This window comes from Equus przewalskii, unplaced genomic scaffold, assembly GCF_037783145.1.
Source record: "Equus przewalskii isolate Varuska unplaced genomic scaffold, EquPr2 ChrUn-10, whole genome shotgun sequence".
In the NCBI taxonomy this organism is placed as follows: domain Eukaryota; kingdom Metazoa; phylum Chordata; class Mammalia; order Perissodactyla; family Equidae; genus Equus; species Equus przewalskii.
Window position 1 is genome coordinate 1232419 of NW_027228747.1, and position 16391 is coordinate 1248809.

Sequence of the window (16391 nt, forward strand, 5' to 3'; positions counted from 1 at the left end):
GTGTAGATGTAGTTTTCCTTTGTAGTTTGTAAATTATTAAACCCCTTATGCCAGTGGCCAATACTACCTATTTCAGATTTAGCTCAATATTCGTTTTCTGAAAATTGAAGTTAATATTAGACTGCTCAGGAAAACTTTTATTTACGGATTAATATCTTTGGGTAGGGTGTAGATTATTTTTTTCTATATTTTCTAAACTCTAGAAGCTTTAACATTTGGAAAAAACAAGGGGTTTTTGAGAGAATCTGATGGAGTCAGTACAATTATGATTTGAGTTTCAGAGGCCCAAATGAAGCAGGTATTTGAGGTTTGGTATATTGATAGGAGATATCAATTGAAAAGTAAGAAAATCCCTCTCCGCCTTGTTATTCCTTGTTACTGTTTATAGAGGATTTACTTCCTCCAACAGGCAAAGGTCCTAGAGTAAAGATCTCCCCAGCCAATAGATCTCCAGAACAGTTTCCTCTGCTTTACCTCCTCTTTCGTTTGCTCGGATTTCTTCCCCACCACTTTCTGACCCCTGTCAGTACTATTGGGAAATGAAAATAGTACTCCAAAAGTGATTGGAGACAGTTGCTCTAAAACAGAAAAAGGGAAGTTAATCAAGAGACTAGGCTCAGATATGTCTAGAGTCTTGATCTGTCTATAGAATGTAGACATAGGATGTGTGTGGTAAATGATACATGGTGGTGAAGAGTTTGCTGGAATGTGAAGAGGAAGGAGTGTTTTGGCTGGGACACAGAAAAGTAGAATAATATTGCAACCATACTATGGATGGGCCTATGCCATTTTAAAAAATCGATTATTTTTTAAATTGTGGTAAAATATATAAACAAGGGCCTAAACGAGTGTGTGTGTCCATATACCATCGTGACTACTTTGCTGTGGAACCTTGCTATGATTTGTGTTAGATGTGGATTCAACTGCCCTGAGTGATGTGAATTGATAGAGCTAAGTCAGATATCAACCTGTGGGACAGCTTTGGGAAGAAAATCTTTAAAGAACACATCTACTGTCTTATCGGTATCTGTTCCCTAGCACTAGCAATAAGGGATAAAGAAAAGGAGCTTGGTTGGCAATATGTCTTCATATTTTTGTAATTTGGAGTATGTTTTGGTATGATGCTGTGATTTCCTGTCTTGGATGTTGGCTTTGGAAACTAAACAGTTAAAAGCATCATGATTTGAGAGGAAACTAGCCCTCATGAATGAAGGCAAAGTTTGGCACTAGGCCAGAATAATGGGGGGATAGTTAGAGTGGGGAGACCAACTGACTTTTTTACCACAAATGACTTTTAAAAATTAAGAGATAATTCCATGTCCTGAGGTTATAAACCGGCTACAACTGGTTTGTCTCCCCCCCCTTGCCCCCGCTAGGCATCATGGGTAAAAGTAAGCATCCCCCAGTTTCTTTTGTTTAATGTAACAGTACGCCATGTGATTGGCAGGGCAGTGCCCGCTTGGAGAGCGGGTTTGTGCAGGTCTCTCAAGGGGGCTGGCATGTATGGGGTCGTCCCTGTGCTATAGAAAGAGCATCTCTTACGATAGAAAAGAGAAAGGGAACCTTCCTCCTCCTCCCCCTCCAAAAAAAGCAAAAACAAAAACCTAAACCGATCTCTTATTCCTTCTTTTCCTCCTTTTTCTGTTTCCCCCCATTTCTTGTCTCCAGCTTTCCTGGCAGCTAGAGGAGGGAGGAGAAAAATGTATACCTGTAAGTACTTTTAACTGTCTTGCCTCCCCCCCTTTTTCTTTTTCTAAAAGCAGAAGCTCAGAATTTCTCTGAGTTCTTCACAGCCTTTTCCTGGTTATGTGTAGAAGGTAATATGCTGAGGTTTCCGACGGGATTGAAGTAATAAATATTGTTGCTTTTTAAAATCTGTTGCGGAATAATTGTTTCTCATACAAAGCTCCTTTCGGTTTGGATTCTCCACCCTTCTGCTTCATCCTTTTTGCTATAATGGTCTCTGGCTTCTAGTTTTCTTCAAGCTGAAGCTGTAAGAGGAATGTTATGCTAAGGTTTTCTTTTTCTTTCTTTCCTTTTTTTTTTTTTTAATTTCTTTTGTCTGTAGCAGTGATGGTTCTAGCTCCCCCTTTACCCTCACTACCCCCTCCTTTCCATGTCAGCTCCAGCCCTGCTCTGTGAATGGAGTCAACCAGCTGACTGAGTGCTGGCATCATGCCAGGGGCTGCAAAGCAATGAGAATGTGCGCGCGCTCGCGTGTGTAAGTGTATATGGAACACAAAGGGAAAGGCCTGCAGTCTAGGAAATCACAGACTATTATATAAGGAAGTCTGCGTCATCTCTGCTTACTTGGGCTGATGGACAAGGAAAAGGGGAAGGCTTAGAGCAAGAAAAATACCCTTTTGATACACACACACTTTTTTCCTTGCTATTGTTAAAAAACAAAAACAGATATTTTTGATGTGGCAAAACAAGGGAGAGCTTCTCTGTCCAAGTGGTAGTGACCGTGTTCCTGGTGGAAGTAGTAACTCTTCTGAGAGGTGAAGCAATTTGTTCTGAGTCTCTTCTTCCTGCCCCCATTCAGAGGCGTGTGTGCTTGAGGAAGAGGGGTGACCAGAAGAGAAATGCCTGCTGGATTTAGCAGCTGTAATTTGTTAAGATACTCCCCCCCCCAAACTGTTTGTAATCATTCTGGATTGTCAAGGGTACAGGGGTGGGTGGGTGAAGGGGTGCTCTTAAGGAGAAGCAAAAAGCCAGATAGGAGAACAAATAATATCTATTAGCTACTCCTTTGAGTTCGCCCCCTTTTCTCTTTATTTCTTCTTGTTGTTCTATTTATTATAGTATAAAAATGCAGTATTCTTCCCCCACCATATGCTGCAGTTAGAGTTGTACAAAAGGAAAGCCAAACAGTACCTAGAAGGAAGGAAAAATTAGAGATGTAAGCTTCCAGATACTGCAGGTGTTACACTTTTGGGAATCACTTGGAATGATTGTGTTTTTCTTGTTTTTTTGTTTGTTTTTGAGGAAGATTAGCCCTGAGCTAACATCCACCACCAATCCTCTTCTTTTTGCTGAGGAAGATTGGCGCTGAGCTAACATCTGTGTCCATCTTCCTCTGTTTTATGTGTGGGACACCTGCCACAGCATGGCTTGATAAGTGGTGTGTAGGTCCATGCCCGGGATGCAAATCAGCAAACCCTGGGCCGCTGAGGTGGAGTGCATGAACTTAACCACTACGCCACCAGGCCAGCCCCTGCTTGTAGTTTTCATTGGTCGTTAGGAGCTCAACATTTGTTTAGAAGTAGTATTTTAGTCTACTATCAATGTACCGTGGTGCCGTTTGTCTTAATTTCTTAATTTCTTTTTATATGCTTCCTAGGTGTGATATATGTGTGAAGCAGCTCTTGTGTTAGGTGGAAAGGGGAAATAAAGTGTATTAATGAATAAAAGAGGGTCATGCTGTTACAGTTGTTTTGTGTGAGCTTATTTTTGCTTCTGTCTGACCATTCAGAATAGTGGTGCTGATATGGAGTATTGAGTAGGGAGAGTTTGGAGTGGGAGGGAACTTTTGAAGTAGTTTATCCTATAATAAGGTTTGTCAGGTTGCAGTCTAGAGGAAGCTCCTTAATTCAGTCTTTTTGTATCTTTTTGTTATAGCCTATGAATTTGTGTTCTTGCCCTGTTTTTGCAAGCGACAGTCTTTGAATATATGTCTAAATTTTCCTTTGGTTTGTGAGTTTTGATACAAGTGTTGGGAAGTGCATGTGAGGTTATACTTTGTTTGAGGGTTGCCAGATGGGACTTACCTGAGTGGCTGGGCTGCTCATTCCCTAGGCTGCCCCAAGTTATTTCCTTATCCCAAGTAGCTATAGCCCACTCTTTCTAGTTTACCTGGAAGGAAATAAATTAAGGGAGATTGTTTCCCAGTCACTTGATTACTAGAAAACAAAACAACGACAGACCAGCCTAGCTCAAACCTAGAGGCTAAAGATTAATTCAGAGTTATGAGATTCCCTAGTTCTTAGAAGTAATAATTATCTTTTTGAGTTGATATTATCCTCTTATACTGTTACTTGGTAATGCTCTGCATGGACCTAGCCATTTTACATGTGTGTTTGTGTGGTATTGTCAAGCTTTACTTCTTACATTGCTTTACGTTAAATATAAAGAGACGGGAAGATGTAAGGCTTATTTTGCTCCTTACCATCCAATTTAAGATTCTGTCTGTATGATGCTTGCTTATTGGACTGATAGATTTCAAAGAAAATCTCTTGTAGCCTTTTACTTTTAACTTTTCTCTTGGTGCCTGGAAGCAGATTAATAGGGATAATCTTATGGTTAGGTAGTTATAATCAGTGAGGCATAAATTAGCATTGTTATTAATGGACAGATTTTTGTTCTTTTCTCTCTCCTGTTTTTTGCTTGATTCTCATAGGCCTTACTGTTTGAGAGATGCTGAAGAGTAGTTTGAAGGATGTGTATGGAACCTGCTCTTTGACCACCTCTGTCCCTTCATTCTGATATCACTTGTTTTAAATGATGTCTTACAGATTTCCTATGGTATAGGTCAGAACTTTTGTGATGATTTATAATTAATTGTATATTAATATAATATATGGTATGTTAGTATGGTATAATTATGTTTGTGCTGATTTATTATAGGATGACAGTGAGAGAGGGCTGCTTACCTCCTATTCATTAGCTTTTTATTTTTTTTAACTTTTTATTTTTATTTTTATTTTTTGAGGAAGATTAGCCCCGAGCTAATATCTGCTGCCAATCTTCCTCTTTTTGTTGAGGAAGACTTGCCCTGAGCTAACATCTGTGCCCATCTTTCTCCACTTTATATGTGGGATGCCTACCACAGCATGGCTTGCCAAGTGGTGCCATGTCCACACCCAGGATCTGAACCGGTGAACCCCAGGCCACCAAAGCAGAACGTGCGTACTTAACCACTCCACCACCGGTCTAGCGCCATTCATTAGCTTTTTAGGCAGCACATCCTAACTTCACACATTTAAGCATCCAAGGACCTTTAGGATCCTTGGTGTATATTGCTAAACAGTATGTCACCTAAAGCAAGGTCACCTAGGCTCTTTCATTCAAGGACGTGAGCCAAGGTTTGTGTAAGAAACTCAATGATATAGAAAAGACACTGTAAGAGCAAGTAATCAGTGGTCTGTCTGTTTTTATATTTCAAATTACTTTCTTACCAGTTTGGATCAAAAAATAAAAAATTACAGTATAGATAGCATAGTCTGATGATTAAGAACATGGACCTTGCAGTAAGAAAGACCTATGTTTGAATCAGGCGTAGCCATTTACAGACTGTGAGACCTTGGAAAGTTACTTAGTATATCTGTTTCTGTTTTCTCCTCTGTAAAATGAGAATTGTTTAAATTATTAAAACCCTTCTTTAAAGGGCTTAAATGAGATGATGCATTGTAAAATACTTTATCACAGCATTGCCTAGCAAATAATAAGAGCTCAGTGAATGTTAGCAGCTATTACTAATATTCCTGTCTGTTGGGTTTGTTTACTACTGTTTTCAGTGTCCTTATTAGTTTCTTTTTAGCCAGTCGGTGGCTACTTCCTTTTTTTTTTTTTTTTTTCCTGACTTTTGGCAGATCTTTTGAGTTAGACTGGGTTGATTGACCTATATGTTGGAAGAGTCTAGGTCAAGAGCCAGCAAACTACAGCCACTGCCTGTTTTTGTAAATAAAGTTTTATTGGAACACAGCCACACCCATTTGCTTACAATAGCAGAGTTGAGTAGTTAGCCCATAAAGTCTAAAATGTTTACTATCTGGCCTTTTACAGAAAAAGTTTGCAGACCCCTGGTCTAGATCAGGAGTAGTTTTTGGGGCTGGCCTCGTGGCGCAGTGGTTAAGTGCCCACATTCCACTTCTCGGCGGCTGTGGGTTCGCCGGTTCGGATCCCAGGTGCGGACATGGCACCACTTGGCAAGTCATGCTGTAGTAGGCATCCCACATATAAAGTAGAGGAAGATGGGCATGGATGTTAGCTCAGGGCCAGGGTTCCTCAGCAAAAAAAAAAAAAAGAAAAAAGAAAAAGAGGAGGACTGGCAGTAGTTAGCTCAGGGCTAATGTGCCTCAAAAAAAAAAGACTGTTTTGTTTTTTTTTTTTTTAGAATACTGAGCCAGGAAGACGTAGCTGATAGAAGTTAGGTGAAGAAAAGTACCATCTAGACTTGACTAGGCAGTAAGAGGACTGTGTAGTCTATTGGCAGCATTTCATAGTACTGAGTATTAAAGTAAAGGGAAGTACAAAGAAGAAAGATTATGCTGCCAGGTAGTTTGCATTAAACCTGGAAAGTAATATAAATTGATAGGTTACCTATTAAACAAGTGTATTAGTTAACCTAGGCTAGTGGTTTTCAAGCTGTGGTCTGCGGACTCCTGGAGATTCCCGAGACCTTTTCAGGGAGTCTTGAGATCAAAACTGTTTCATAATAATACAAAGGCATTATTTTCCTTTCTCACTGTGTTGACATTTGCAATAGCGAGTAAAACTGTTGGTGCCTTAGCACAAATTAAAGCAGTGGCACCAAACTGTACTAATAGCCACTGTATTCTTCACTGCCATGCAGTTTAAACTTGCTGTTTAAAAAATTTCAGTTTCACTTAAGAATATTTTTGATGAAGCAGTAAAAATGAATTTTATTTAATCTTGACCTTTTATAACATGGCTTTTGAATGTTTTGTGTGATAAAATGAGAAGTACAAAAAAAAAAAAAAAATAAAGACAGTACTCATAAAGTACTTTTGCTGAGTATTGAAATACAATAGTTGTCTCAAGGAGAAGTATGGTTAAGTGCAAACTAACAGTCTGCTTTCTTAATAGAATGCCATTTTGACTTGAAAGAGTAATCGATGAACTTTGGTCTTTAGATTTGGGTATTTGGCAGGCATATTCTTGGAAAATTTCAAGGAAAATGACTGTATTTGTGTCCAGTGGTAAAATTTGAATAAAAATTAAACTATGAGTTTGACAGCTTCTCAGAACTTAAATACTTTTCTAATGAGATTAGTGATATTAACAAATGTGATTATATATCTCTCATATAACAAAAGGTGTCAGCATTTAAAATCTGCATGTCTTAGTGGACCAGAATTTTTCAAATGACCAATGCATGATGTAACAAAATCATGTTTGGGTAAAAGATCCATTCCAAGTGTAAGACCAATGGATTTTAATGTAATAGTATGGAAAGTTAATTGATAAGGTTTCAGGTTTTATATTGCAATTAACTTTAGAAACTACTATATTGATTCTTGTTTTTTAATTGAGGTAAAATTTATGTAATATAGAATTAACCATTTTAAGTTGTACAGTTGGTGGCCTTTAGTACATTCACAGTGTTGTGCAACCACCACCTAAATCTAATTCCAAAACATTTTCATCACCCCAGAAGGAAACCTGTACCTATTAAGCAGTCACTCCCCATTTCTCCATTCCCCAGCACCTGGCAGCCACTAACCTACTTTCTTTCTGTCTTAATGGATTTATCTATTCTGGATATTTTATATAAATGGAATCATACAGTATATGATGACTATTATGTATTCTGTCTCTTGTGTCTGGTTCCTTTCACTTAACATAATGTTTTTGAGTTTCATTCATGTTGTAGCATGTATCAGTACTTTATTCCTTTTCGTGCCTAATATTCCACTGTAGGAATATACCACATTTTGCTTATCCATTCATTAATTGGTGGACGTTTGAATTGTTTCCACCTTTGGAGCTATTGTAAATAGTGCTGCTCTGAATATTTTTGTTCGAGTTTTTGTTTGAATACCTTTTGGGTATTTACCTATGAATGGAATTCCTAGGTCATATGATAATTCTATGGTTTTGATAATTTTAAGTTTTTGAGGAACCACCAAACCATTTCCCAAAGCAGCTGTACCATTTTACCTTCCCACCAGCAGTATACTAGGATTCCACTTTCTCCACATCCTTACCAACACTTATTTCCTGTCTTTTTGGTTATAACCATCCTGGTGAGTGTAAATTAGTGTTGTGGTTTTGATTTGTGTTTCTCTAATGAGTAATGATGTTGAGCATCTTTTCATGTGCTTATTGGCCATTAGTATATCTTCTTTGGATAAATGTATTCAGGTCCTTTGCCCACATTTATTGAGTTTTGATGTGTCAAAGATGAAGATATCTATAGTTCTGATGCTTTGAAGAGACTATTAGAATATCCCCCTGTGGTATCAGTATGAACTCATGAGTTTTAATATATACATGTATTTATACACGCACATGCAGATAGATATAGAAATAGATGTGGATGTGTGTGTGTATGCATGCCTGTATTTACTTGTTTTGAGAGGACTTGGAAGGAATGACACCATCATAACACTGAGCATGCTTGACACCAGGTCTTGGTTTCTCAATGCCGTTCTCCAATAAAAGGGACCAGAACTCCTTGGAGAAATGACTAGGGCAGAAAAAATAACAGGTGAACCTAAGATATCATGTGGTGCCAGAAAGTAATAAAATGCTGAAAAAATGATGGGGAACCAATGTGAAGGAGCTTCCAGTAACCAGATCTGGGACAATCTAAAGAACAAAATAAGTAATGATAGTAATGGATTATAACCCACAGATAACCCATGGAATAAAATAAATATCCACAAGTTCATACTACTATAAATAAATATTTGAATAAATAGGGGAGAGGGGCAGCTGTTTATTACAGTAAAATTCAAATTAATAAATCTAGAAGGAATGATGGAAATATTAGGCAATATTCAGTAATAATTGTTGCCAGCAGGAATTGTCTATGGATGCTAAAATTAGTGGGTGGAAGTTGATGCATTGCTTAAAAGTATCTCCTTATAATAACTTTTCAGTGGAGAAACCTGGCAGACAGCACCACAATCAAGCTGTTAAAGTTAATATTACCCATGGTGCAACATATTGACATCATAGACTTCCTGATATGATACACTGAGAAGGGCACAACACTTTAACATTAAGGGCATATTAACATTAGGAGGAGCAGAATGAAGAATATGTGGGACCTCTCTGAAATATTTTTGCAACTTTCCAGTAACTCTAAAATTATTTCAAAGCTTAAAAAGTTTTTTAAAATGCTGAGTTCATTAAAGACTTAAAAAATACTCTGTTTTCTAACTACATATCTGCGTAAGACCAGATTTTTTTCCATATATTTCAACTGAAACAACATATTGTAGCAGGTTGAATGCAGAAGCAGCTGTGAATCTAGCTGTCTTTTATTAAGCCAGACATTAATGATATTTGCAAAAATGTAAAATAATGCCACTCTTCTCACTAAATTGTTCTCTTTTTGAAAATAGTTATTTTTTATAAAGGATTTTGTGTTAATGTGGAATGTGGGCTTATTGTTTTTTTACACAAATTAATATTTTTAAAATTCTGTTTTCTTTCTAATATGGTGACTATTGACAACTATAGCCCAGAAACAAAATCTCTTTGGAGTCCTTGATTTTTAGGAGTGTCCTCCTAAAGGAGTCCTGAAACCAAAAAGTTTTGAGAACCAGGAGAGTGTCCCTAACAGCTGCAACAAAGATCCAAAAATGCAATAGCTCAAACAAGATAGAAAGTATTTCTTTCATGTGATTGCTCAAAGTGGGTGGTTCCTGTTGCTCTGTTGTTCCATGTGGTAATTCAGGGACTCCGGTTCTTTTACACTAATTTTTCTGCTGATACGTAGAACAGTGAAACTTTAGTGTGCATCAGAGTCACCTGGAAGGCTTGTTAAAACACAATTTTTAGTCTCCATCCCCAGAATTTCTGATTCATAGGTCTGTGAAAGAGGCTTGAAAGTTTGTATAGCCAACAGATTCCCTAGAGATACTGATGCCACTAGCAGAGGGATCAACTTCTAGGGTATTGTCTTTTTCTCCAGGGTTGAAACTGGGTTGCAACCAATGGGAAGGGGAAAGAGCATGGAACAGTTTGCCTGCCTTTAATAGTTCTTAGTCAGGAAGTTGCACACATTACTTCCTTTTTATTCCATTGGCAAGAATTTAGCTTAACAATCAGCAAGATAGGCTAGGAAATGTAGTGTAGCTGAACAGCTATGTGGCCAGTACTTCATTACTATGAAAGAAGGGGAGGATTAATTTTCATAGGCAGTGAGCAATGGTATCATCAAGACATTGGAAGAATAAATACTTGGATAGGATTAATTAACTACGGAATGTGTTTTATCAGGTAAAGAACAGGAATTTACTTAGAAGTCTGGCAGGGCTGGCCCCGTGGCGCAGCGGTTAGGTGCGCACGTTCTGCTTCTCGGCAACCAGGAGTTCTCCGGTTCGGATCCCAGGTGCGGACGTGGCACCGCTTGGCAAGCCATGCTGTGGTAGGTGTCCCACATATAAAGTAGGGGAAGATGGGCACGGATGTTAGCTGAGGGCCAGTCTTCCTCAGCAAAAAGAAGAGGACCGGCAGTAGGTAGCTCAGGGCTAATCTTCCTCAAAAAAAAAAAAGTCTGGCAAAGGAAGGTCTAGGAGGGTGGTATATGCAACTATAGAAGTAAGACTCTTGGAAGGTTGGTACAGAATATCTTGTTTAGGAAGGACAGAGTAGAGGAGGCTAGGCAGTAAATAATAGTGGATGGTATTATAATATATTGCAAGAAGGCTCATCAGATTTACCTGATATATTGAAGCAGCAAGAAGCCAGCTGAGAAGCTGTTTTCTCCTGCTCTAAGGGTCTTGAGGTTATTCTCTGTTGGTGATGCTCTCTTTTGTTGTTTTCCCACTCTAAATCATAGTCAGGAATAATTTTAGGGGCTCTTGGTGCCCTGGTGTTAATTACCCAAATATGTGTATCTGATCCGTAAGTTTTCCTAATAGGACCCCAGTGGGTGGCAGTGGCATGTATATGCCATCACCACCTTGGCCTACAAACCCAAATGAAAAATAGGAAGCCAAGATTTAGCTGACCACCTGGAATAGAGTGGGGATATTGTACAGGGGTTGAGGCTTCTTGCTTTAGAAGTGGGTAAATGTTTATTTACAGAGTAACTGTCAGAAATCTTCATCTAGTAAGAAGGCTAAATAATCCTGAAATAGCAGAAATGAATCAGTTCTGCCCTTGAAATTAGAATTCTGTAGCATTTTCTCAGTCTTTGCCCCTCACCTGTCCCTGACCAAAACAGCATGCAGATGAAGGGTCCAGTTATTCATTTAACAAATTATTGAGTGATTTTTAAGTGCCAGGAACTTATCTGAGAACTGGGGATATAGCAGTGAACAAAGTAGACAAGTCCCTCTCTCCACAGAGTTAAAAATTCAGTGATGGAAGGAGACAGACAATAAGTAAATGCATACTATGTCAGAAAAATAGAACAAGGTTTAGGTCAAAGGGTTAATGTTCCTTCGTTTTCAGTGTAGGAGATTGATTTAAGTCGGACCCATGATATCCTATCCTACCTTAAGACGGGCTTAAGATGAATTCTAATTCATTGTTGTATATGTAATTTTTGCTGCTTTAATTTGGAGAAGTAAGTCTTGGCTCAGCAGGAAGTTGATAAAAGTGAATTGTACTTTTCTTTGGACCCCAGCTTCTTTCTTTGCATGCTTGATGCTTTGCAGCAGCTTTAGTGATGGTTGTAGTAAACTGCCAGTGTCTTTTATAGTTGTGTCAGGTTATTTTCTCTGATTTTCCAGATTTATTTCTAACCTGTAGTTGATAATTTTGCCAGATACATTGTAGTATAATAAACACAGAGATCAGAGTGGTCTCTTTTGGTTCCATGTTATCTAAATCTCTTAATGAGAAATAGTTAATAGAGATTAGATATCCACATTAATGCATACTCTTCTCAAGCCCTTGTCCACACCCTTTTCTATTCCACCAATTGCTCAGTTCCAAAGATTGCTACCTCTAGGACTGTACGGAAGCAGCCTCTCCAATAAAATGGTACATTTGGAGATAATTTCACTCCATAGCATCTAAAATGAAACCTGGTCTGTAGCCATTTTGTTTTCGCTTAGGGGCTTTTACCCCCTTTTGAGAAATTTGTTTTGCAGTTTGGTTTATATGTGTGTAAGTTCCTTTAGGGAACTAACATAGCTTACGTCCTTGGAAAGTGCAGAGTTAATTGCTGGGATTGATTGGCAGTAGGAAGCATTAGGTAGCTTGGAAGGAACTCAGCTATCTGGTTTGCATTAGGGTAGGTTGGAGACATGCAGAACAGGGTCATTGCTCCGTGATCTTTGTCAGGACCTGGAAGTGGTTTGCTTCCAGTTTGGTGGGAGATAAATGGCCATTCATTCAGCCGTACAATTGCAAGTAGAGGACACGAGCCCACTAATCTCTGAAGCACCATTGAGATAGAATTTATTTGTATGACTATGTTTGTCCCTTTAAAGTACGTGAATTGTTGTTAGAGAAGCTTTATTAGGCCTACTCTTTGTGGAATAAATATCTAGCTAGGCCACGGCTTATCACATTCTCCCTTCTCTGTTATGACTAATTTAGTATATAGAGCTATGAATATTCTTGAGGGATAGTCTGGAGAAATTTTTGTGAAGCCAAAAACTTGTGTGAGATTTTCCTAATGCTTGTAGATCGCTGCTGTTTCCCTGTCATGACCACCTCCCAGCTCTTGTTTTTTTAGAGTACAAAAATGTGGTTACCCTCACAGTGCACTGAATTGAAATGCCTCTGGCTTTTATTAGTCTGATTATGAGAGTGTGGATATGGTAAATACTTGGTTTATGTGTGTGCTCCTGTTTTCGTATGTTGTACCTATGGCAGTCAGTAATTGAACAAAAGTCTTTACTGATTTAACAGGATGTTACAAGTGACTATCATAAATAAAATGAAGTTGGCATGAGAGTTGAAACCCACTTACCGTCCTTGGTGTGGTGTAAGGGGAGTGTCCGGGACGTTGGAATTAGACCTAGGTTTTAAACATGACTTTCCTGTTGTGTGACCTTGGGCAGATTTATTTAGTTTTTTTGAGTCTCAGTTACTTCATTCAGGATGGGGATAATATGGACTTCATAGGAATCTTATGAGAATTAAATGAAATGTTGTTTCTGTAGTTCTTAGCCTACAGTTTTGGTATTTAGCCATCACTCAACTGTTACTCTCCTTTCCCCTGTTGTCCCTTTGCCCCCAGTACACACCTTGTTACTTTTCTTCCTATTGAAGTGCATTTCCCCCAACTGTTTTCAGATTTGTATGATAAATGTATCATTTGAAAAATAGTTGTCTGAAAAGAGGCTCTCCTGAGTATATGTGTATGAAATGTACCTAGGAGATTACATTTTTCACAGCAATGTGAAAGATCACAACTGTTCAAAACTTCTCTCCTACAGCCTGTTTTTATTAGTGGTATAAAACATGAAAAATAATTTTTTGTTTTCTTCTTTTAAGTGTTACTTTAAAAATATTCCTAAGGAAAGCCTACATTTGTTCTACTTTACACCAAAAAAATGGAGTTTTATAGGTAAGTTCTGAAGGAGGTTGGAAAAATGTGGCTAACTTCTATTCTTTTATGTAATTGTGTACTCCCTAGATCGGTTACTTGACTGTTTCTTTTTTGAAAGTTTAGGGCAATCATTTTTAAACTGTAGAGGGCCTAATAATCACCAGGAAAACATGATTAAATACAGATTCTTTGATCCCACCCTCAGAAATTCCAGTTTATTACTTTGAAATGGGCCTGGGAAGGTGCATTTTAAATACATAGCTGAAGTAATTCTGATGGTGGAGGCTAAAATGATAATTACAGAAACATTGATTTAACATGAAAATGATAAAACTTAATTTATTGGGTTCCATCCATGGGTCACACATTGGTCCACATTGTCCTCTATAGTGATACTTCTCTAAACCATCTGTGGGGAAGGACCAATTTTTTGTTTTGTTTTCTAATATAGCATGAACCAATACTTTTGTAAATACAGTGAAATGAATTACTTAGAAAAGGGGGATAAAAAAAGATATATAAAATACAAGCCTAGTTTTTTATTGTTAGATTCAACAGGCATAAAGTTACTCTGTCATATTAAAATAAAAGTTTCTAAAAGCTTACTCTCAACTTCTTTGCTTATCTTGTTGCGGAGTGGTAACAGTTGACAGACCAGCACTGGTCCATGGACCACACTTTGATAGCATTGCTCTTCAGAAAATGAAAATGGTTATGTGTTGAAACTGGCAAGCTGGAAACCTAGTCACTTCTACAAATCCCAGGAAGCCTGATTTCTTCATCTGTAAAATTGAGACAGTTTTACTACTTTGCCTATCTTATAGGGATGTTATGAGGATCATATAAAATATAATATATGAAAAAGTACATTGCAAGCTAAAAAACTAATGTAAGTTATATTAATCATAACAAACATTTATTGAACATATTATTATTGAACAGGGACTTTGTCAGCAACAAGGGATATAGAGAGATATGGCAAAGAGCTTACTATTCAATTATATATTTGCCCCATAATGTTTGCAATATACAGAGCTGATTAAATTCCAGCTTATAAAAATTTTCCTAGACTTGTGCAGTCTTTCTCTGAACTCCAGTAGCGTGCTTATATTTTTTAAATATATAGCTTTGTGATGTTTCTTTGTAATGTCTGAAATAATAACCTTTTGAAGGTATGTAACATATTTTTCTAATAGATTGGATGCATTTTGGAGACAGGTAGTCTCCACACTTCTGCTGCTTCTTGTATATGAAGTCCTTTCTTATGAATCCTGGGGCAGATTACCCCTTCTCCCAACTGGCTCCCAGTCTCAGGCTTGCTGCCCAGCTCCATACCCTTTGTCTTCTCTGCCTAGCTCCTCTTCTCAGAGTGTTTGCAGGAGATATAGGTCCTTGAAGATAGAATTTCATTCAACAAAAAAAAATTTGAGTGCCTGTTATGTACAGGTTAGGTGCTAGAGATGAGAAAACGAATAATAATACAGATGATCCCTGACCTCTAGGAGCTCACAGTTTTTTAAGGGAAATGGGCAAGTAGTTCACTAATGAAACAGGTACTGACATGTTCAAAATGTTTTCAGAACGCGGAGGAAGGAAAAACTGCCTAGGGGAACAGGGAAGTTTTCATAGATAGGGTGAGCATCTAATTTAGCCTCCAAACTGAGACACTGTTAAAGGTGAAACATTAACACTGTTAATCATCATGAGGGGACAACAAGTATAAACTGGGATTGTCCTATGAAAACTAGACATGTTGTCACTCTATTCAGTGAAAGAAATGTCTTTGTGTAGTCTTAAAGTAAGAGTTGGAGGATTTACTAGGTAAAGAAAATAGCACATTGAAAAGCTTGGAAGCATGAAAGAATGTGTTGGTACGCCTAGCCCATAAAATACTTAGGGGCAGTAGTAGCAGAAGATAAAGTTGCAAAGGTAAATTGGGACCAGATGATGTAGGGACCTGTGTGCTATTGTTGTAGGTAATGAGAAGTCTTTGCGTCAAGGATGGGATGGTGAGATTAGATTTTTTTTTTTTTTAAGATCACTTTATTGGCTATGTGGAAGATGAATGGGAGTTGGGGAGGACCTTACATACTGAGACCACAAAATCGTTTAAAGCATTTGCTATGGATTAAGAGAGGAAAGATTATATTTTGAATTGTGGAATGGCAGGAAAGTTGGAAAGAATGGAGAGGCTCCAAAGATATTTAGATCTTCAGAGATATTTAGACTGGTGAGGAAAAAGGCACTTGGCTTCTGGGACACCATACTCTCCTTCTTTTCTTCCTCCCTCACAGACTGCTCCTCAGTCTTATTTGCTAGTGTTCTCTTCAATTTATAAATATCGGAGTACCCCAAAGCTCAGTCCTCGGACCTCTTCTTTGTTTGCATTTACTTCTTAAATGATTTTGTCTACCCCCATGACTTTCAATTCTATCTGTATGTTTGTGACTCCTGAATTTGTATCTTTAGCTCAAACATCTCCTCAACTCTAGACTTGTAGCTAATAGGCACTTCAAACTTAACACGTTAGAACTATGCTTTTTATTTTTCATTCCAAACAGCCTGTTATTCACCATTTTTTTAATTAAGATTATGATAGTTTACAACCTTGTGAAATTTCAGCTGTACATTATTGTTAGTCATATTGTGGGTATACCACATCACCCTTTGTGCCCTCCCCCCACCCCCCCCCCTTCTCCTGGTAACCACCCATCAGTTCTCCTTGTCTATATGTTAACTACCACCTATGAGTGGAGTCATATAGAGTTTGTCTTTCTCTGTCTGACTTATTTCGCTTAACATAATACCCTCAAGGTCCATCCATGTTGATGAGAATGGGACAATTTTGTCCATTTTTATGGCTGAGTAGTATTCCATTGTGTATATATACCATATCTTCTTTATCCAATCATCAGTTGCTGAGCACTTAGGTTGGTTCCACGTCTTGGCTATTGTGAATAATGCT

At 38.0% G+C, this 16391-nt stretch overlaps 1 protein-coding gene across 10 annotated transcripts in view; it reads left to right on the forward strand.

Annotated features, from left to right (window-relative positions):
- Nucleotides 1–16391, forward strand: part of GATAD2B (GATA zinc finger domain containing 2B) — an 89050-nt gene that overhangs the window by 29203 nt on the left and 43456 nt on the right. For 2 of the 10 annotated variants that reach the window (XM_070607479.1, XM_070607487.1), the window contains exon 2: nucleotides 1669–1710. The exons of 7 other annotated variants lie outside the window; for them this stretch is intronic. Coding sequence is in view for 1 of the 3 variants with exons in the window: in XM_070607477.1 (XP_070463578.1) it covers nucleotides 13431–13444 (14 nt within the window). In the remaining 2 variants the exon portion in view is untranslated. Of the gene's footprint in view, nucleotides 1–1668; nucleotides 1711–13376; nucleotides 13445–16391 lie in introns of those variants that run through there. One more of the 10 variants, XM_070607477.1, reaches the window with a different exon arrangement.